The 21629-nt window shown below is 44.8% G+C and overlaps 1 protein-coding gene across 11 annotated transcripts in view; it reads right to left on the reverse strand.

Moving 5' to 3' along the window:
• Window positions 1–12357, reverse strand: part of CTNND1 (catenin delta 1) — a 36012-nt gene extending 23655 nt beyond the window's left edge. For 10 of the 11 annotated variants that reach the window (XM_060262505.1, XM_060262501.1, XM_060262500.1 and 7 more), the window contains exons 1-5: window positions 12244–12357; window positions 10214–10522; window positions 8717–8785; window positions 7671–7829; window positions 6118–6650 (exon numbers count right to left, since the gene is read on the reverse strand). In XM_060262505.1, coding sequence (XP_060118488.1) covers window positions 6118–6650; window positions 7671–7829; window positions 8717–8785; window positions 10214–10408 — 956 coding nt within the window. In that variant the 5' untranslated portion in view covers window positions 10409–10522; window positions 12244–12357. The remainder of the gene's footprint in view (window positions 1–6117; window positions 6651–7670; window positions 7830–8716; window positions 8786–10213; window positions 10523–12243) is intronic. The other variant, XM_060262506.1, reaches the window with a different exon arrangement.
• Between the last annotated feature and the right edge of the window lie 9272 nt (window positions 12358–21629).

Consider the following 21629-nt stretch of genomic DNA (forward strand, 5'->3'; position numbering starts at 1 on the left):
ACAATATGAGAACAAGGAAGAATCAACCATCTACAGTGATTTATTGTCGCATCGCATCAACCCCTGATGTTCTGTGGATGCTTTAAAAAATTCAGCAGAACACTCCAAGTGGGTCCCGTCACATCAAAAAATTCAACAGAACACTCCAAGTGGGTCCCGTCACATCATGGCAAATTAAAGCCAAGGATACCAAACCTACTGAAAGTTGTTGAATTTCCTTTACAAGGGCAGATTCCCAAGCAACGGTATGTTCCTTACTCAAGAACAAGGATGCCAATATATTATTTGGTTAGCTACCTTCCATAGGCAAAAGAAAATACAAGGCTCTAAGACAGGATGGTAAATGAGAAGACAGCAATGAGGAGCCAACTGCAACAAATACGTGAATTCCGTAGACTTCTGTGTTCTTTGTCAGTCTGAGCACGATACAGCAGTCTCAGCACTGGCAAGCTAGAAGACAGGGATGAAGCATACCAATGTGTTTAAAAGGTAAAGGTAGTCCCCTGAGCAAGCACCAGTCGTTTCTGACTCTGGGGTGACGTCGCATCACAGCATTTTCACGGCAGACTTTTTACAGGGTGGGTTGCCATTGCCTTCCCCAGTCATCTACACTTTCTCCCCAGCAAGCTGGGTACTCATTTTACTAACCTCGGAAGGATGGAAGGCTGAGTCAACCTGAGCCAGCTACCTATACCTAGCTTCTGCTGGGATCGAGCTCAGGTTGTGAGCAGAGAGCTTCAACTGCGATACTGCAGCTTTACTACTCTGTGCCACGGGGCTTTACCAGTGCGTTACACAATGTGATTACTGGTTAGGGTGACGCAGCACAGGGAGGTGTGAACACTACTTTTATATTCATGTGCAGCCTGCAAGCTGTTTCACTTTTACCCTAATGAGATTCAAGAGGAAATACTGGAGAATTGGCCTCTTAGTTCAGGCAGCAATCAGCCCATCTAGCCACAGGACATTTTGTGAGGGGTTTTTTTGTTTTGTTTTTAGGAATGGAGAAATTGGACTGCCTGAGTTCTTGGGCATTACTGACCAATCACAGGCCACAGGAATATGTCCACTGTTACTTCAGCACAAAGCATGACACATATGGGTAATGATACATCATGAATGGTCACAAAGATACCAAAAGCATGCAGAGTTGTATGGGTTTTGCCCCCAAACCTTCTAGCACTGGATGTGTTTGGCTGGCATGACTCACTCCTTCCCATTTTGCATGTTTGAGCCCTATTGCCCATTTATTAAATTATGTCTTCAAAAACTACCATTCCTATCTCAACAGACTGGGACCTTTACTACTGTTCTGGGAAGCCTTATGCAGAGCAGGAAGGAAACAGCTACATAGCAATGTAAAACTGCAAGTGCCCCTTTAGTTAGGCTTCTGCTGAGAAAACAATGTCCTAACATGGTATCCAATTGCTTCAGAAATTAGAGGCCAATTGTTACATCCAGGCATTTCCCTAGATTTCAGCTTGACCCTAAGTAGGGTTGTTTTTCATTGAAACTTCTGTACTTTCTACAGTACAGAAACCTAATTAGGCAAGAGTCATCGGCACTGTGCCTGATGAAGAATTTATGGAACTTGGTAATTGTGCAAACTAAGATACAAGTTGCTGTGTGAAACACCACTTCACTCATTGTAGGCCTCAGCTCAGGAGACGAAAGGTATGACAGGAGAACATTCTGTTGAGCAAGATGCAAACTTAAGGGACTAACAAAAAAAGGGCAGAATTCTTCACTGATACGGACAAGTCCAGCAGCAACTAACATTACGCAAGAGGGACATTCTTCATGCATTTAAACCCACCCACTTCATTTTATCTGCAGAAAAAGCAGAAGAAAGAATTTGGAATGCTGGTCAAGTGTTTATCATGGATTACAATAGAACAAACTCAGGAATAAACTCTAAGGAGACAGGAAGGCAGAGGGATCAAGCTGGCATGAAACAGCAAGATGACAGCATGAAGTCATGCTAAGCAAAGCAGCACTGCCCAACCCAATTTTACTAGAAGCCTCAGCCATATCCTCTGAAACAGAAGTCTTCAGAAGTATTCATGCACATGTCCCTGAAATCAGGATAGTCAGCCAGGATGTGGCCTTCTGTTTCATTTGCAGCTAGAAGCATGCAAATTTTTCATAACTTCACATGTATATTCAAGGAAATTTAAGCTTGAGTGTCTTGCTGATGGTAGCAGGAATGACTTGCACACATCTGTTTGTATACTATATTGGAGCAGACCTTACAGTAACCATACAAATCCCCACATGAACAACTTGAATACAACTGAAAGTGGTGCTATGATAAACTTTATAGAAAAAAGAAAACACCATTATTATTCTAGCACCACAGTCACGCTAATGTTTCAAGGACAAACAGAAGTCCGTATTTCCCTTTTCTTTTTATCAAATGCTGGCCAAGTTGCCACGAAGATATAGCAGGCATGCCTCTGGATCAGGTGGTGTGAAATTCTTCATCAGAATCACCTTTATGCAGGACCCAAAAGAACAATTTAGAATGCCTTCAACTAATGTTATGAGTCAATGCTACTTCTTTCTGTCTGCCAAGGATGTGGTTTTCCACACCGGCTGACTGAACGTATTCTAAATTGTTCTTTTGGGTCCTGCATAAAGGTGATTCTGATGAAGAAATATGAAATGTCTGATCAGAACACACGTCAGTCATATTCATCGCAACTTGACCAGTGCTTGATAAAAGAAAGAAAAGGAAAACATGGACATTTATTTGTCCTTGAAACATTAGCATGATGCTTGTGCCGGAATAACGGTGGTGTTTTCTTTTTTTCTATGAAGTTTAACACCACTTTCAGTTGCATTCAAGTTGTTTATGTGGGAATTTGTACTGTTATTGATGGTAGCAGGAAAGCAGTTGTTGCTGATTACTCTTCCTACTGCAGATCCCCAAGTTACATCCACTGTCATTTCTGCATTCCCCACTGACAGCGTTATCTGCAGCAGGAGAGCAAGGGTGGTAAAGTTCTAGTCTTCTTAAGAGTTCAGCTCACACTATTTTGGATCGAAGCCATCGACAGTAACTATGCTCTGCACTCTGCATAATCCTTACAGCCAAAGCTTCCTAGGCTGCCTGGCCTAGATTGGAAAGGGGATGTTCAGTAATAATGCTTCTACGAACTTTGGTAGTGAACAAAGACGACTTAAGTTCCAAATGCTTCACAGTCAAGCTCTGTATGAGCTTCTGAAGGAAGAGATGCCACAAGCTTATTGATGGTGCAGCAGAAAGAGGTGGTAACCTACAGTAAGAGCAGCCTCCTAGTCACCCCTGCTGTCTGCGTTCAGTTTACAGAGTCATGGTCTTCTCTGTACTGACAAACATCTGCCCGCCTATGGCAGAACATCTGCTGGCTGCTGCAGCTGGCCTTTTAATTTAAAATGGGGCAAGGGAATAAATCTTCATGTTACCAAGAATGGCGACGCAAGGTTCATACAAGCCATTTTGATAGCACTTTACGTGCAAGTTTTCCTTACAAAGGAACTCTTTCTGTATTCCATCATTCAAGCTGCCACCTACAACGTGAAGCAACACAACTCGAGCCTTGTTTTACCATTTTGAAGAGACTGAAGTTACACAACCCCATGTCATCCCTGCAAGTAACTAGAGCAGGGGTGGGGAACCTCTGTCCCAAGGGCCATATATGGCCCTCGAGGTCACTTGGTGTGGCCCTCGATGATTGCTGGACCGAACCAAGCCATGTGACAGCCTCCCTGAGGCCTGGCTGGCCAGCGAGGCTCGTGGAGCCCAGCCGCGCTGTGCAGCAGCCGCCCCAGGGCCAGGCAGGGATCAAAGGGCTCAGATGTACTGTGCGGCAGCCTCCCTGGGGCCTGGCTGGCCGGCCAGAATTGCTGCAGGGCCTGGAAAAGTTACTGTCACAGTTCAGTTTGCACTTTATTATCCCAGATGGTGTGGCCTAATATGCTAATGAATGTGTGACCTAATATGCTAATATTAGGGGACGGTCTAATATGCTACTGAGTTCCTGCTGGGCTTTTTCTACAAAAAAGCCCTGGACCTACGCATTTGCCTAGGGCAGCAGGCTGTGTGTGTGTGCGCACGCCAGATTAGACTCTCCTCACATGACTTCAAAGAGAAAAACAATTATTTGCATTAATTTTGCTGGCCTGAATCATTGTCCCTCGGTGGAGCACTGTTTTTTAAGTTGATAATTTTTAATGGCCTGCAAATGATGTTGTAAATATCCATATGGCCCTTGGCAGAAAAAAGGTTCCCCACCAGAGCTAGAGCAACGTGATAATATAGCCCTTTCACAGCTACAGATGCTACAGCCTGAGAAAAAATCTTTGAAAAAACTGGCACACACATCATATTCCTCTCCTGCTTACCTTTCAAAACCACATTAATGCCTTCAGCAGATAAATTAAAGGTAGTCCTTTCCCCACCACACTCCTGAAGACTGGGGATTTGTCCCTCAGTGCCACTTTAGACACAGTATGACAACATAAGAACATAAGAGAAGCCATGTTGGATAAGGTCAATGACCCATCCATTCCAACACTCTGTGTCACACAGTGGCCAAAAAAACCAAGTGCCATCAGGAGGTCCATCAGTGGGGCCAGGACACTAGAAGCCCTCCCACACTGTGCCCCCCTCAAGCACCAAGAATACAGAGCATCACTGCCCCAGGCAGAGAGTTCCAATGATAATCTGTGGCTAATAGCCACTGATGGACCTCTGCTCCATATGTTTACCCAATCCCCTCTTGAAGATGTCTATGCTTGTACCCACCGCCACCTCTTGTGGCAGTGAATTCCACATGTTAATCACCCTTTGGGTGAAGAAGTACTTCAAGTTCTAACCCAGCTGCTCAGCAATTTCATTGAATGTCCACGAGTTCTCATATTGTGAGAAAAGTGCTTCTTTCTCTATCTTCTTTATCCCATGCATAATCTTGTAAACCTCTATCATGTCACCCCTCAATGTTTCTTCAAGCTAAAGAGCCCCAAGCGTTTTAACCTTTCTTCATAGGGAAAGTGTTCCAACCCTTTAATCGTTCTAGTTGCCCTTTTCTGCAGTTTTTCCAATGCTATAATATCTTTTCTGAGGTATGGTGACCTGAATTGTACACAGTATTCCAAATGAAACCGCACCATTGATTTATACAGAGGCATTATGATACTGGTTGACTTGTTTTCAATTCCCTTCCTAATAATTCCCAACAGGGCATTGGCCTTTTTTGTTGCAGCTGCACACTGTCTCGACATTTTCAGTGAGTTATCTACCATGATCCCAAGATCTCTCTCTTGGTCATTCTCTGCCAGTTCACACCCCATCAACTTGTATTTATAGTTAGGATTTTTGACCACAATGTGCATTACTTTGCACTTGGCCAAGCTGAACATCGTTTGCCACATTGACGCCCACTCACTCAGCCTCAACAGATCCCTTTTGAGTGCCTCACAGTCCTCTGGTTTTCATCATCCTAAACAAACTTAGCCACTTCACTGCTTACTCCCAACTCCAAATCATTAATGAACAAGTTAAAGAGCATCTGACCCAGTACTGAGCCCTGTGACACCCCACTGTTTACCATCCTCCACTGAAAAAATTGCCCACTTATACTCACTCTGTTTCCTATTAATTAGCCAGTTTTTGATTCACAAGAGGACTTGTCTTTTTAACCCATGACTCTCAAGCTTACTAAGGAGCCTTTGATGAGGAACTTTAACAAAAGCTTTCTGGAAGGAAAGGTAAACAACATCTATTGGGTCCCCTTTGTCCACATGTTTGTTCACCACCTCAAAGAACTCTAACAGGTTAGTGAGAAAAGATCTTCTTACACAGAACCCATACTGAGACTTCCTCAGTAACTTTTGTTCATCTATATGACTACTAATTCTCTCTTTGATAACTGTTTCCACCAACTTTCCCGGTATTGAAGTCAGACTGACTGGCCTGTAATTTCCCGGATCTCCTCTGGAACCCTTTTTAAAGATGGGGGTGACATTTGCTACCTTCCAGTCCTCAGGAACGGAGGCAGATTTCAATGAAAGATTACCAAGGAGATCGTATTACTGCCAAGGACTTCTACAACACAGGTAGCTTTAAGCACCTACCTAAGCCTCTGTCGGGGGTCAGAAGGAGTCCCAGTCCGTCTGGCTGTACCATAGTCTGTCATTGTGCCATAATCCAGGTCTTCATACCCCATACTGCGCTGATCATCCTCCAGCCCATAGGGCTCTGCATGGAAGCGGTTCAAGTCCATGTTGCTTCCTCCTACTCGCACCTGGGGCTGGAGTCCATAGACATCTTGCCGGCTAGGGGCCCTGTAGCCATCCATGGAAGGGCGATAGCGCTCATCAATACGGGTCACACGGGACAAACTACCATAGTTGTGCTCGCTACCATGGTAGCCATCCTCATAAGGGCGGCCATAACCATCTGGGTAGTGGTAGTTTCGTGGAAGGGTGGCTGTGCCTGGCTGGCTCATGTAGGCACCAGGACCACCGTTGGTGTTTTTCCTGAAGTTCCTATCCATGGTCTGAATGTAGTTGTTGGTGACTGGAGAGCCATCTACAGGTAACCCATCAGGACCAACAGGTACCTGCTGTACTGTGCGTGTGGTCATGGTCTTCACCACCTTCTTCACCTAGAAGATTAAACATGTGCTGTTAGGTCCCTGGCAATTTCCCCCCCTCATCATAGTTGTCAGAGTGCTCACCCCTGCTCCTAAGAGTTCCTCATTAGAGCCATAGGACATTGCTCCACTCATGTTGTTTGGAGATGGAGTTAGCAATTTCTTGTTGTGGGTCACCCTTCTCTCTGCATACCAAACATTCTAAACCCATAGTCTACAGTTATCACTAGTTGCAGGCACAGTAACTGGTTATCAGAAGCCAACATCTGATGGATTCTGGGGTAGTGTTTCAGCACTACCAAAATTATTCAACATTACCAATCGCTTAACCAAGGTTAATCTATCAGAAACAGATTTCGGAACTGCATGCTTCTTCCTTCCCTATCAGAGTGCAACATCCTGAAACTTGGTTGGAGTGGAGGGCAGAGTATCAGACTAGAACTGAAGAGATCCAGGTTTAAGTCTTGATTCAGCAATAAATATCACTGAATGACCCTTCAACTAGTCTCTGACTACCCCACTGCTCAGTGTTATAGAAAGAAATTGGAGGAAACAAGTATCATGCATGCTACCTTCAGGTGCTTTGATTAAAATTGGGTGAGATGTTTCTTAGCACATCCTAAAAATCATGGTTTCAGATCTGGGCTAGGTGGTAACTCTGGTCAACATAATTCCCAATGTAAACAATTAAAGGCAGTTAAGCCTGGCAAGAGGAGTGCACAGACTTATAGTCTTCTCCCTAATGGTTAATCATGGTCAAGCTGGTTGCATCATCTGCACCAAACTTTTGGGATGGTAGCTAGAGAACAAGAAGTCATGTCAACAAGTCATCATGGAGGTGACCACATCAGAGGACAATCTGAGATCATTACCATGCATCACCTTGCTTGTGTGCCATCAGCACTTCTTTGCCATTAGAAGCACTGGGAAATTAAGTGGCATGCAGAATGAATGTGCACCCTGCCCAGCTTCCACAAAGACATCAGAAGCTATTCTATAATACAACACTTGCTAAGTTTTCTCTAGCCTTACTGTAGTTTCCGTACGGCGAGTTGTCCCATCATCTGATGTCTCTACAGAAACAACAGACATGGCACCTTCTGGGTCTTCCTCCATGGTGTAAGTCTCTTCCACAATCTGTCCTGGATCTTGCATTCTGGGAATGGTGCTGTATATGAGGTGACTGTGGTCCTGGGGAAATTATTAGGACACAGCGTATCAGTTCAAATCTGCTCTGACTATACCAGAAAACTCCTTATAACACGCTCACCAACTGTAAAGTCCCCTTAAGTTCCTGAGAGAAGGGCTGGGAGGAACACAATTTTTGTTTGGCTTTTTAAAAGTGCTCCTTGAGTGCTCAGAGTTATGCAGGATAGAACTGAATGATGCAGTGTAAGATCAGAATTAAAGTTACAATCTGTTTTCAGTTTTATTGTTGAAACAACTGGGGAAAATCAGATGGGAGACAAAAATACTGGGTGGCTTTTGACCCCATGCAAAGAGCAAGTGACTAATGCTTCTGCTCTGAATCACATCCAAAGACACTGACAAACTCCATAGTATAGTGGTGGGGTCTAATCTTGAGAACCAGGTTTGATTCTCCACTGCTCCATATGAAGCTTGCTTGGTGACCTTGGGCCTATCACAGTTCTCTCCAAACTCTCTCAGTCCCACCTACCTCACAGGTGCCTGTTGTGAGGAAAGGAAGGCAAGGCAATTGTAAGCCGCTTTCAGACTTCTTAGGGTAGAGAAAAGGGTATAAAAATCAACTCTACTTTTATAGAAAGGAGGCTTCTGAAGAACTTAGGTCCAGTTCTTAATTTTTTTTAAAAAAATGGAATCCTGCTCATGCGCAAGACGGACAAGCAAGGGAAAGCCCCAGGATCAATCCCTGGCCCCTTCCATTAAAGGCCTTGGGAAAGCCCTCTCTACTCGTCCCTGGAGAACTGCTGTCAGTCATGGCAGACAAAACAACAGTCTGACCCTGTATAAGGCAGGTTCATACAGTTTACATAACATCAGCATCCCATTCCAACAACCCAGAGTAACAGAAGTGAGAAATCCTTTGTTTTCTTTACCTGTGGTCCGTTGAGTTTCAGTTCTGAGAATTTCTGCCTCTCCAGGTCATTGCCCAGAAAGCGGCCGTTCTGCAAGAGACAACAGGAGTGAATCTAAACCTAGGACCAGAAAGCATGGGGAAAAGGTTCAGCTGCTGTATGTAGCTGAATAAGTTCAGCCAAGTCACCCTATAGATTATCTGTATGCCTGGCTACAATGTCCAAGTGACCAGAAATGTAAACTAGTGTGATTTGAAAGAGTGTGGTACATATTGGCTGTATGGATCCTTATAGGTTTATTAAAAATTTTGTATGAAGATCTGCACAAATTAAAATTATACAAACCGAAAAGCGTTCAAACATCCGTTCTAAGATGCCCCAAACCCTACAAATACTTAACAGTTTATAAAATAGGTGACTGTATACAGAAAGCCATATTGACAAACAGTTAAGAGACCGGATTTTCCCCCAACATCTCAAGTTGTTTCCCCCCACCCTGTAAATCCAGGGTGACTTGTTTCATTAGACCCTATCACCACCAAAACTAAAATAATTGCAGGGTCATTGGAGCACTCAGTTCAACCGTCTTGTGGACCTGGAATTTTATTCTTCCCGCATCGACAGCTTTTTATTCAAATCTCCAGACAGTTTTTATTCCTACTGAGGTGGTGATTCTTTGCTAAATGGAAAAGAAGCAATCTTATAGCCTAAGCATAATTTATAGTTGCAAAATATTACTTTCCCCAAGTTTATCCTTCAATATAAAGAGACAACAGAAAAACCAAAAGGGAAAAGCAAAATGACCTCTGCCTAAAAGCCCTCCCACTACTCACAGTGCTGGCATTTCCCTTGCACAACTTCAGCAGGTTAAAGCCTGCAGAGATGCTTTTTAGAGACACTGAACTTTCTAAGAAATTACCACCACCAAATGAATAGGGAGGGCTTCTTTTCAGACACAATTCAAGAATTACTGTCTATTAGCTCTTTAGAGGCTGCCTCTTGCTAGATACTTGACCAGCAACTACGAGATACATCAATGGGTATTTTGAGATTGAAGCCACTTGTATTATGCAGAAAGCAACAACTAAGAAGCTGCAAGTGCTCATCTACAGCACTATTTTTGTGCTACAGTGGTCAGCCCAAAAGTATTTCCCAAAGAACAAAGCACGCTCAACACAATGTCTGTCATGGTCTGTTTTTGCACTGTGCATCCATCCTCATGTACAGGCACTACAAGTATACAGACACTAAGTAGGCTTAGTGAATACAGAGTCTACTGGTTTAAACCCTTAATTGTTTAGCCTCTCTATTACAACACCCCTAAAAAAAATGACTTTAAGGGACCTGATACTAAACAGGCACTGCCAAGGCACTTCGTCAAGCACATTCAGCTATGCAGAACACTGTAGCTGGAGGACCTTGGGCCAGGCAACTATCAAGGCAGAACTCCAGCAGGCACCACTTACATTGGGAGCAGACAAGCGTTCTGCTTGTCCACCTCACGTGAGGCAATTTTACCTGGTGCCGGCGGGTGAGAGTGCCGTTGGCCATGGTCTGGCTGGCATCCTGTGGGGAGACACGGACACGCTCCAGCTGCGCAGAGACATGGCGCCGTTCTTCCTCCAGTGCCCGTGTCAGCTTCTCAAATTGTGCCTCCTGCTCTTTGACGGAGGCAAGTATACTGGCAGTCGACTCCACTTCTGAGTCATCCATAGTTGTGAAGGCCCCGCACGGGGGGAGAGAGGGAGCAAGGCAGGAAGATGCCACGGGTTTGGTGGGAACTGGTGTCACACAGAAAAGGGGCTGGAGGGGAAAAGGAGCCCCTCACTTCACAGATGGGAAGGAAGTAAGAAGACAGATCTTCAGTCAGGGAAGAGAGATTAAAAATCAAATCTGAAAGGCCAAGTTCTATACACACCCCAACCCAAACAACAAAGTAGAAAAACTGACGCTAGAACTTCCCCATCCAGTCTCTTCATGGCCACAACCACAGGCCCAAGAGCAGGAATCAGTGTACAATAGGATTTCCTTTCACAAAGGTGCCCCTGCGACAGTGAAGGAAGGAGACTGGATTTGGAATCCAGAACTGTATCCCATTACCTCCTTCCCTGCTAACTTAAGCACACCAAGAATATTGGGTAGGACAGATCCAAATTTCAGCAACAAGCTAACTATCTCTTGGAGAAGCCTGCTGGTAATTTTGATCTGCACTCCACAGAAACAGTTGTCATTAACGCTCAGGGAAGAACTTTCCCCAAAACAAGACAGTTTTGGGTCTCTATTATCCCTGCAGTCGAATTATCTTGCTTAAGCAACCTAGATCATGTTACTAGATCATAGTTTCCTCAGATATATGGCACTCCTGTTTTCACCTTTACTGAATAACTCTCTCTGGATGGGAAACTCAGAATGAAACTGTGCAATGTGGTATAATACAGAGTGAGCAGAGTGAGCAATTGACCAAAATAGTCTGGACCAATATTAGATGACTTCATGTAACCAAAAATGGCCCACGTAGTCTGTTTTTTTAACATACATGAAGACTGGATGTATGCAGCCCTAGAATTCTCTCTTAATCCTTGATTACCTTTGTTTGCAAGGCAAAGGTTTTTTAAAAGAGACCATCCCATCATTAACATGTTGTATTTATATGTATAGTGTGCTCTCACTCCAATTCTTAAAATCTGTTGTGACAGCACACATCTTTTATTTCAGCCCACACCTTGTCCTCCAAAGAAGGAAGATGAGTAATAATGCAGTACTTATGGACTCCTGTTGATATCCTTGAAACATTTACAGAAGGAGAAGCTTGCCAATCCCTGTGAATCCCACAAACTGCAGTTATACTGGGGTAGGGGAAGGGTGCAGCTCCACAGGACATGTAGTAAAACAATGTGACTCCCCATATGTCCCCATGAATACTTGCCACTTGCAATGATTTGTACTTTTTTTACTTTTGTACTTATATGTATATACCCCATAGAGGAAACAGTGGTGTGGAAACCACAGCATCATTGAGCAGATTACCCTGGATAGGCCAAGATATTCTGAAGACCTGTGTGTGTGTGTTTCTTTCACACAAAGGTGTGCACAGAGCCTTGCATACTGCGCTTGAGAAATAAGGAAGCAGAACCACCTAGGGAAAATGTGAATCAAAAGACTTAAATCCCTTGGCTCATTTCACACCAGTTCAATCCAAGAGGATTTTTCTTCATCACTGTTTAACTACTTAAAACTATTGGTGTACAGATGAAGAGTGAACATGGCTGTCAACTCCCTTAACAAGAATAAAACAAGACAGGCAAGGAGAGAAAGCTTTTTTACCTATCATATCTCCAAGCCCAGGGCTAATGTGAAAGTGCTCTGAACAGGCACTGGCATTTACACACTCGAATGTCATGGGACACTGAACCAACTCCCTTTAAGGATGTGAAGCTAGTTTTTCTATACAATCCATGCACAGAAGATTTTAAAAAAGGTTAGTCAAGAGGAAACAGAGCCCACCACCCATACCAACAAATTAAGATTTTTTCCCATACCATACACACCTGTGAAGGAAGGCCGATCTGACCCGATTGGCTAAGGCACAGCCTGGTCTAAGTGCAGAAAGTCATGGGAGAAGCAGCCCAGCCACCAACAGCAAGGAAGCAGGAAGGAGAAGGCTGCAGAAATAGCAGGAAGGGAATTTTTTTTTTTAAAAAAAAAAATCACAAGTGCAAATTTCAAAGGAAGCAAGGGAGGCAGGTAAGGAAGGATTCAAGATTAAATATTTATTCTTTTTTAAAAAAACAATTATATTTCACAGCAAACCAGCTAAAACACAAGGATTTTATTAATCAGCAGAATTTAACATAAGGGGACTGGATTATGGGGTGGGTGATCTGAAACACACTGAATCTCTTACAGTGGAACAGAAGTTGACAACCCATCCCTGGATGTCAGCAAGACCAGACAATAATATGGACATGCGCACAGGAAATTACTTGTAGGTCTAATCTGTCTCTATGAGTAGTTGTAGCACAGAGCTAATATTTACATTGCTAACTATCCTTATCTTGCAATGAAGTCACCACCATCTCGGGGACCCCTTTGTAAGCCACACAGGCAGGACAGACGTGGCAAATAATTATTCCATATACTTAACTTAATACTGCCGCTCAGTGAACCAAACAGCTTTAACATCTTTGTAATCTGGGGAAGGAAAAATACAGGTGGAGTGGGGCCCTTCAGCACAGGCACACATCCCACCTCTGGAAAGCCTTGTCCAAGCACGTCAGCAGAGGCAGAGCGTGAAAACTCCAGCAAAATCAAGGCAGGGTTGACATGCTTGGACTAGTCTGGCCTCCAATACAGATAGCACCTCTACCCACTTTCCCACGGTGCTGGCGACACACCAGCCCCTAGAAAAAAATTACACATAAGGCCAAGGGCATAACTATAAGGGGGGAGGACTTCGTACAGCATTCGGGGGGGGGGGAGTTGCACGACCACTATCTTGCCTACAGAACCCTTCCTGTAGTCGTCTGACAGCTTTTAACTCACAACATGCCCATTTTCGACAGTCTCTCATCCCATTGGAACCAGTTCCTCGTCACACCCATGCATGTTGCTTCTCCTCAAATTAACCAGTGTTGCTTTGGGGATGTTGTTACTCCAAGCATGTCTTATGCCTCCAGAAACCCATCATCGGCAGAACTGCTCCCCCCCTGCACCTTCCAGTGTGGCACAGTGGATAAGGTGTCAGACTAGCATCCAGGAGACCCATATTCGAATCTCCACACTGCCATGAAACTTATGAGACTTGGTTCACTCACACCCTGTCAGCCTAACCAGTCTCAGAAGATGCTGTGAGAATAAAACGGCGGAGGGAAGAATGGTGCTTTTAAGCTATTTTGAGTCTTCCATTGTGGAGACAAGCAGGGTACAAGAATATAAATTATCATACTGTGGAATTATCATACTGAGCGCCTCTGTAAGTGCTCCATTTTGACTAAGGATCACCATCAACACTTTCTTCAAGATCAAAAGCTTTAACCGCAAAATTCCAGAATCTCACAAATTCTACATGAGTTCAGTGCAACCAAAGCAGCAAACTGTCTCACAACACCCTGAACAGCTCTGACTTGATAATACTTATGCCACAATATATTTGCTAGTTTACAGGAGCCCTGTTTTTCCAAATCCCCGAGGAGAGATTTTTATTCCTTTAACGTTACAATTAAATATGTGGGGCAGCCCCCACCCCCATAATTTCATTATCTCTGGGAGAAGTCTCAACTGTGGAGGTGGGGTGTGTTAAAGAAGGGGAAATGCCAAATTCACTAAGAAGTCAGTTTTCCCTCAATTTCTGTGCTGCGTGGCTTCCATTTCTTGAGTGGGCAGAAATTAGAAGAAAAGCAGCTGATTAAAAAAAACAAACCAGGAACGTAACTCCATGGACAGTAACAGTATAGTACATCATACCATCATATTTTTAGTCACATGCACAGATGTCAAAAAAAGCAATTCCTGATGTTTTCCAGTTCCGTTCAGACACCTTGGCACCAGAAGGACTTTGACCCAAGAAAAGGCTGCAGTTCGTTTGTTTTAGACTGTCTTATGTTTTCACCGTCTGGTGGCCTCCACCCTGTAATCTTCCCTGCCAAAAGCAGTCCAATTCTGTGACCAGGAGGTACCCGAAGTCTGGCCGGGGTCATGAAATACTTCCTGTTCCTTCCTCCCCAGAGTTTTTGGGGGTGATCTTCTGGGCAGCCTACCCCATATTATGCCAGACTTCAGCAATGAAGCTTTCCAGTCCATTCCCCCACTGTCACAACTTTCTCAAGCCTCAGGGCATACCTGTGGCTATGAATCCAAAATGCAAGAGCAGGCAAATGTGCATTAGCTTACATATAAAGCTAGGGGTTCATTTCCCCAAAGCGAAGGCCAAACAATGATTTCCTTCCCTAGCAAGACACTCCAATAAAGAGGCACCATAACTTATTTGTGTGCATAGGTTTCCTGCAGGGCAAGCTACCCAGGCCCATAGCTAACCAGGGGCCCACGGGGCCTGGCTCCCTGACAGTTTCTGGGGGGCCCTCACCCCCATCCCAGGGCCGCTCCCCTCCCTCCCACTCCTGTGCAATTAAATTGCACAGGAGGGGCACCCAAGAGCAGCCCCTGCCTGTCCTGCACCATTTAAAGAGCGATAAATAGAAGAGAGAAGAAGATGACATTGGATTTATATCCCGCCCTACACTCTGAATCGCAGAGCAGTCACAATCTCCTTTACCTTCCTCCCCACAACTCCTATGAGAGCTATGGCTGACCCAAGGCCATTCTAGCAGCTGCAAGTGGAGGAGTAAGGAAGCAAACCCGGTTCTCCCAGATAAGAGTTCGCACACTTAACCACTATACCAAACTGGCTATCACACGTGGGGGGAGGAAGAGAGGTGGCCCTCCCACCTCCATGGCCCCCTCCCCCCGCGGCCCCTAGCTATGGGGCTGCACCTACCCCCCACTAACAGAACAAGATAAAGAATGGAGTTGTCCCAATAAAATCCATCCAGTACAGGATCAAGCCTGGTGCCCCTTTTTCAACACAGATAGCTTGGATCATCAAGAGAGCTTAATGAAAGAATTCCCAAAGAACACCAGCTGTTATACAACCTTTAACACATTCAGTTTTCGAATGCCTAAGTCTTAAAAATAGTGTGCAAAAGCCTTGAGGTCTCAGGTATGCTATTATCTGCCACGCTAGGGGAGACAATTTTAGTATACCAACCAAGTCTCCTTCCCGCGCTGCTGCCTCCTCCATTTAAAACATGGCTAATGGCTATTGCAATGCCATACAACTTGCAGTCTAGTGTTACAGCCCATCAGGCTCCAGAATGCTACATTCCAGAGCCAAACATTTTCTGACAGAGGATTACCCTCTAGGCAGCAGTTTCAGAAAAGAGAAGGCAGTCTACTGCTACTTGCTTCGTTTTGCAATCTAAGCTCTGCATATTCTGCATTCTACAATCTGCATGAAAGATGAAATTACATGTTTTGGCTTATTTTGACCGAAACTGCTATCTGTGAGATCATTTCTGGGTTAAAAACTAGAGGGTCAAGCAAAACTTGCCCAGGGGCCACATTCAACTCATGGCCTGCATTACTTCTCTTGCTAAGAGCAAGAATCTTCCGTTAGTTCTCAGGTGAGTGTGCCCTGAAGCATCTGACTGACAATATTGTGACAAAAGTTGGGAGAAGTGAGATTCTTGAAGACAGCAAGTGAGTGATAAGTGTGCACTTTTTATCTGGCAACACCTACATGACATCACCCTTACTTTTTAAATGCGATGTTCATATAGCATTCCTCCAAGTGCTGAAAGGATGCCATGAATCATTTCACCCAAAAAGGTAAAGGTAGTCCCCTGTGCAAGCACCAGTTGTTTCCGACTCTAGGGTGACGTCACATCACGAAGTTTTCACGGCAGACTTTTTACGGGGTGGTTTGCCATTGCCATCCCCAGTCATCTACACTTTACCCCAGCAAGCCATCCCGCAAAACACCTTGTATCAGCTGTTGAACACCAAAGATGAACTGACAATAAGGATAGCTTGCCAAGTCCATCCAGAGAGAGTTCTGCTTTGACAAGACACCTTTGCAGTTCCCAATTCATACTGTTTATCATATGCTACACACGAGCCTCACAACTCTCTCTTCTCTAATAGGAAATGTACTGTATTTTTCGGACTATAAGACGCACTTCCCCCCCCCAAAAAAAGTGGGGGGGAAAGTGTGTGCGTCTTATAGTCCGAAGGTACGTACCTTCGGGGGAGGCGATCTGCTGCCTCTTCCTCCGATCCAGTGCTTCCCCGCGCCTGCCTGCCTGGCTCCATCTTCTTCAGGCAAGCGCTGGGATCGCTCCACGAGGCCCCAGCGCTTTGCAAGCGCCGGCTGCGGAGGGGGCAGCGTGCTTCCTACTTGCCTGTGTCCCTGCCTTCAGCTGGGATGTTTAAAGCAAGCGCTGGGATCGCTCCCTCCCCCCTCCGATCCCAGCGCTTGCTTTAAACATCCCAGCTGAAGGCAGGCAAACAGGGAAGTAGGAAGCACGCTGCCCTCGCCACAGCAGGCGCTCGCAAAGCGCTGCGTTTGCGGAGGGGGCGGGTGCTTCCTACTTGCCTGTGTTCCTCCCTTCAGCTGTGATGTTTAAAGCAAGCGCTGGGATCGGAGGGGGGAAGGAGCGATCCCAGCGCTTGCTTTAAACATCACAGCTGAAGGCAGGGACACAGGCAAGTAGGAAGCACGCTGCCCCCTCCGCAGCCGGCGCTTGCAAAGCGCTGGGGCCACGTAGAGCGATCCCAGTGCTTGCCTGAAGAAGATGGAGCCAGGCAGGCAGGCGCGGGGGAAGCGCCGGATCTGAGGAAGAGGCAGCGGATTGCCCCCCAGGAGGAAGGTGCGTCCTATCCTCCGGAGCGCCTTATTTATTTATTTTTTAATTTTATTTTTATATCCCGCCCTCCCCCGCCAGAAGGCGGGCTTATGGTGCGAAAAATATGGTATGTGGACTAAGCATCCTAAAGACACACTCTCTCAACCTGGTCCCCTGGCTGAATGGGGCCAATCATTACAATAGAGGTAGCTGTGTGGGACTGTAGACCCAGTGCCTTCAGCCAATGTGAATTCTCACATGCAGCCACTCTAAGAGGATAGTCACAGTGTTTTCTTGTGAGGAGCACATCAGTAGCCACAAATGTATGCAAGAAAAAAAAACTGTTTAGAATTCACACAAGGGTGTGTGCGATTTACACAACATGCTAGCAAAATTTAAATTGTGTAGGGTCTCAAAGAAGAAAAGGCGTAGACATGCTTTGTGCATTAAGAAGAAAGGCAACACCACCCCTTTGCACATAAAGAATAGTCCAGTCCAGACCAAGCTCCATATACAATCCAACAATTTGCTTCCAATGGCAGCCAGCTAGATGAATCTATAAACTCACATGTACAAGCTCTTAAAATCCCTAAAATCCAAGGCTCAGAATTAGACTACCTCCAAAAAAAAAGCAACAGCTATACCACAGAAAACAGTCACTTAGAGACCTATTCCCCACAACGCAAAGAGGCATCATGTTAGCAGCCAGCACCATATCACGCAGCTTTGACTACAGCCACTCCTGGAAATATAGCAACCCACACACAAGCTTCCCCTGCAGCCTGTCCCCCCCACTGAAGAACTGCAGAACTTCCATGAAAGTTTCTCATACCAAGCTCAAAGGCACCTGGACAGTTTGCGTGCTTAACTTGCACTTTGAAACTTTAGACAGAGACTAAAGAACAACCAAGCAAAGATGCACCTAGGTGGTGTTGTGGACTTGGGACATTACCAGGGCTAGGACTGGTCAAAAAGAAAGCTGACAGCAAGCTGAAGGTGCGATTATAGTTTAAAATGGCAGACAGGTGCATGTCAAACAGGCAGGCAGGGTTGTATGTCAAGACAGAAAGTAAAAGTGTTCTCTGAAATAAATGGGATACAGAGGTCACTCTCATCAATCATCCCTCCATCATCCATCCATCATCCCCCCTCCCCCCATCATCCATCCTCCATCAAAATGACATGTTGTCAGGATTTCCCCGAAACACAGCCCCAGGGGACAGAAGTGTGGCCTGGACTGCAGGCACCTCTCTTCAAAAGAAAGAAGGGACATCCTGACCTGGACAGCCCAAACAAGCCCAATCTCTCCAGATCTCAGAAGCTAAGTGGGACTGACTCTAGCAAGCACTTGGATGGGAGACCTCCTTGGAATACCAGGGGTTGAGAGATGGGAGCAGGCTTTATTCAGCCACCACCTCCCTGAATATCTTCCAGGCCCCCGGCAGGGATCAGTCACCAAAGGTTGCCATGACTTCCAGGTGTGCGCACACTCGCACACACACACGTATAAAAATACAAAAAAACCCCATAAAAAACAAAGATGGGCACACGCACAGCTCAAGGAAAAGGAAAGTAGCATGACTTCAGTGAATTGTTTATTGTTAAAGGGGTGTCAACATACTGCAGCAAGGACCTACGCACCAGTAGACAATTTCTACATGTTAATTCAGCAAGGAAATATAAAAACTCTGCCTTGAAAAAGTCCCTCCACAGTGACTAGCACAATATCTGCAGATCAAGACGAGATTGGGATGATCCATAAAGTCTTTTCTTATCATTCCTAAGCAGAAGTAAGATCAGATATTTACTATCTTACTTACCAAAACCTTACTCTGTGTACAGCACATGAAATCTAGCTGGCTGCTTAACATTTCAAGCCTCATTATATTACACTTCAGTTATGAATACCTGGCTCATAAATAAGTACAAAGGACAACAGGCTTACATGCCAACTTGGGGCACTTCAAAACTTGTTATATACAAGAGATCTTCTAGGAGTGCTTTGGTATATTTGTCCGAGAAGCACTATTTATATACCCCACTTCATTCCCCAGTGGAGACCCAAACAGTTCACAAAACCATTCTATTTTATCTTAACCTACACCCTGTGAAGAAGGTTAGGCTGAGAGAGTAAGCTTCTATGGCAAAGTTGCAGGCTGTATGTTCATATGGCAGGTGCAAAGTCTGAAAAGAAACTCGCATTGAAAGACAGAAGTTCTAAAGAGAACTTGTCCCACCCAAGTAATTTCTAAAAAATAATACCAGCCATTTTCTACCAGTTAGTGTGGTGCAGCTCATTCATGTTTCCTGTCTCCCTGCTCCTGTCAAAGCAGATGATATTCTAATATTTTACAAAACAGCACCGATCCCCATTTCTTCTAACCTCTTTGGTCCCTCTTTTCAAATCAGGTATCAGATAATATCTACAACAGAGATGACCACAAAAACACCACCACACAGTATGCCTGAGGTTTAACACAGCCCAGAACTAACAGAAATCAGGGGAAAACTTTATTCTTTTTAAAGGAAAAAATGCTTAACACAGTAGTTCTTATAGCTATGAATAAAGAGTGGCAGAGTTGGCTGAACTATCAAGTCACAAAGCACCTTAACTGGTATTTGTTTGCTCTCTAGACAATTTTGTCTACCATCATGAGTTCTTCGCATTATTAAAACCAAGTCTGGCTAGTCAGAATACCTGAGGATTGCTTCAAACTGTGACTTTACTCAACCATTCCTCATAGAAGGATATTAAAGACAGATGCTGAAAACACTTAGAAAACTTCTGAAAATTAGGGGTTGGATCTCTTAATGCGATCACAGCAAGTCTGCAGAGGGATCTTTATTTGTTTCTATTTTATTTTATTGGATTCATATCCCGCCCTCTCCGCTGAAGCAGGCTCAGGGCGGCTCACAACAGTGAAAGCATTTACGGGTTAAACATTAACTAATTAAAATCTTACAATAAAACAATTTTCACCTGCCATCCTTGCTGCAGGCATCTGCGCCTTTTGAAAAACAGCAGGCAAACTCAATCTTGTCAGAACTCGGAAGCTAAGCAGCGTTGGATCTGGCAAGTACTTGGATGGGATCTGGCAAGTCCTTGGAATACCAGCAGTCAGAAGGTGAGGGTAGGCTTTATTCAGACGCCACCCTGAATATCCTCCAGGTCACCAGAGGTTGCCATGACTTCCAGGTGCACACACACACTCTCATACACACACACAACTCTTCTCCCCCCCCCCAAAAAAAGAAAAGAAAAACAGCAGAGGAATGGAGACAGAGTGGGATGTGATACACAGGATGCAGCAAGCAGCATTAATGGGCAGAAATGCCCCTTCTGCAAACAGAGCAAGATTTTTGCCCATACTCCTCCTTGTCATAACTGGCACTGTTTCCAAGGCAGGAATAGCGGGTGTGTGTGAACGTGTTAATCAACAAAGAGGGGAAGACAAGTACTTTCTCAAACTTGCTCTATCCACAGAATGGCTGGATCCAATGCCAAATACTTCACACATACTCACATAATCCTCACAACAACTTTGTAACCTTATTAATAGGATTCTGTGACAAATTAAGGGGTGAGGCAGACACACAGGGGCCTATATAAAGGCAAACATTTAAATTCATGGGTTTTCAGCTCATGATTTTCCTCAGAAGAGGAACTGAAGAGCACAGCAAACCTATACCATTTTACCATCTTAGGCAGATAAGGCAGTTGGTTCCGTATCTAGAGCGCAAAGACTTGGCCACAATAATTCACGCAACCGTCTCCTTGAGAATAGACTACTGCAGCGCCCTCTACATGGGGCTGCCCTTGACTTGGACCCGGAAGCTGCAACTGGCAAAGAATGCTGCAGCCAGGTTGGTACTGGAGCTGCCTTTATGGGGTGCACATCCAACCTGCACTGGGGATGCTGCATTGGTTGCCTGTGGCTTTCCGAGCTCGGTTCAAGGTGCTGGTCATGACCTTCAAAGCCCTTTATGGCCTGGGACCTGTCTACCTCCAGGACCACCTTTTCCCACACGAGCCCCAGAGAGCACTACAATCAAGTTCCCAAAATCTTTTAAAGATCCCTGGGCCAAAGGATGCTCGCCTGTCCACCACAAAGGCTGGTGTTTTCTCAGTGGCTGCTCCTACCCTCTGGAATGCCCTCCCTGAAGAAGTCAGGGCCCTGCGAGACTTGCCACAATTCCGCAGGACCTGTAAGACATACCTGTTTAGACAAGCTTTTAACGTCTAACTGGAGGCATTTTAACATCTGACAGCAGTGCTTAGTACCCATCATTCCACAGAAAAACTCTTCTTCTGAACAAAGAATTTTAACGACTGGCGCTATTAACGCCATCTTGGAACCACAAATTATATCTTAATTTATATTGTCATATTTTTACTAATGCTTTATTGTAATAATTTTATTGTAATAATTTAACATTGTTGTTTTACTGTTTTACTTGTTAGCCACCCTGAGCCCAACTGGGGAGGGCGGGGTATAAATGCAAATAATAAATATACAATAAGTGTTGTGCTAGAC

This window comes from Heteronotia binoei, chromosome 21 (genome assembly GCF_032191835.1).
Source record: "Heteronotia binoei isolate CCM8104 ecotype False Entrance Well chromosome 21, APGP_CSIRO_Hbin_v1, whole genome shotgun sequence".
NCBI classification, from domain to species: domain Eukaryota; kingdom Metazoa; phylum Chordata; class Lepidosauria; order Squamata; family Gekkonidae; genus Heteronotia; species Heteronotia binoei.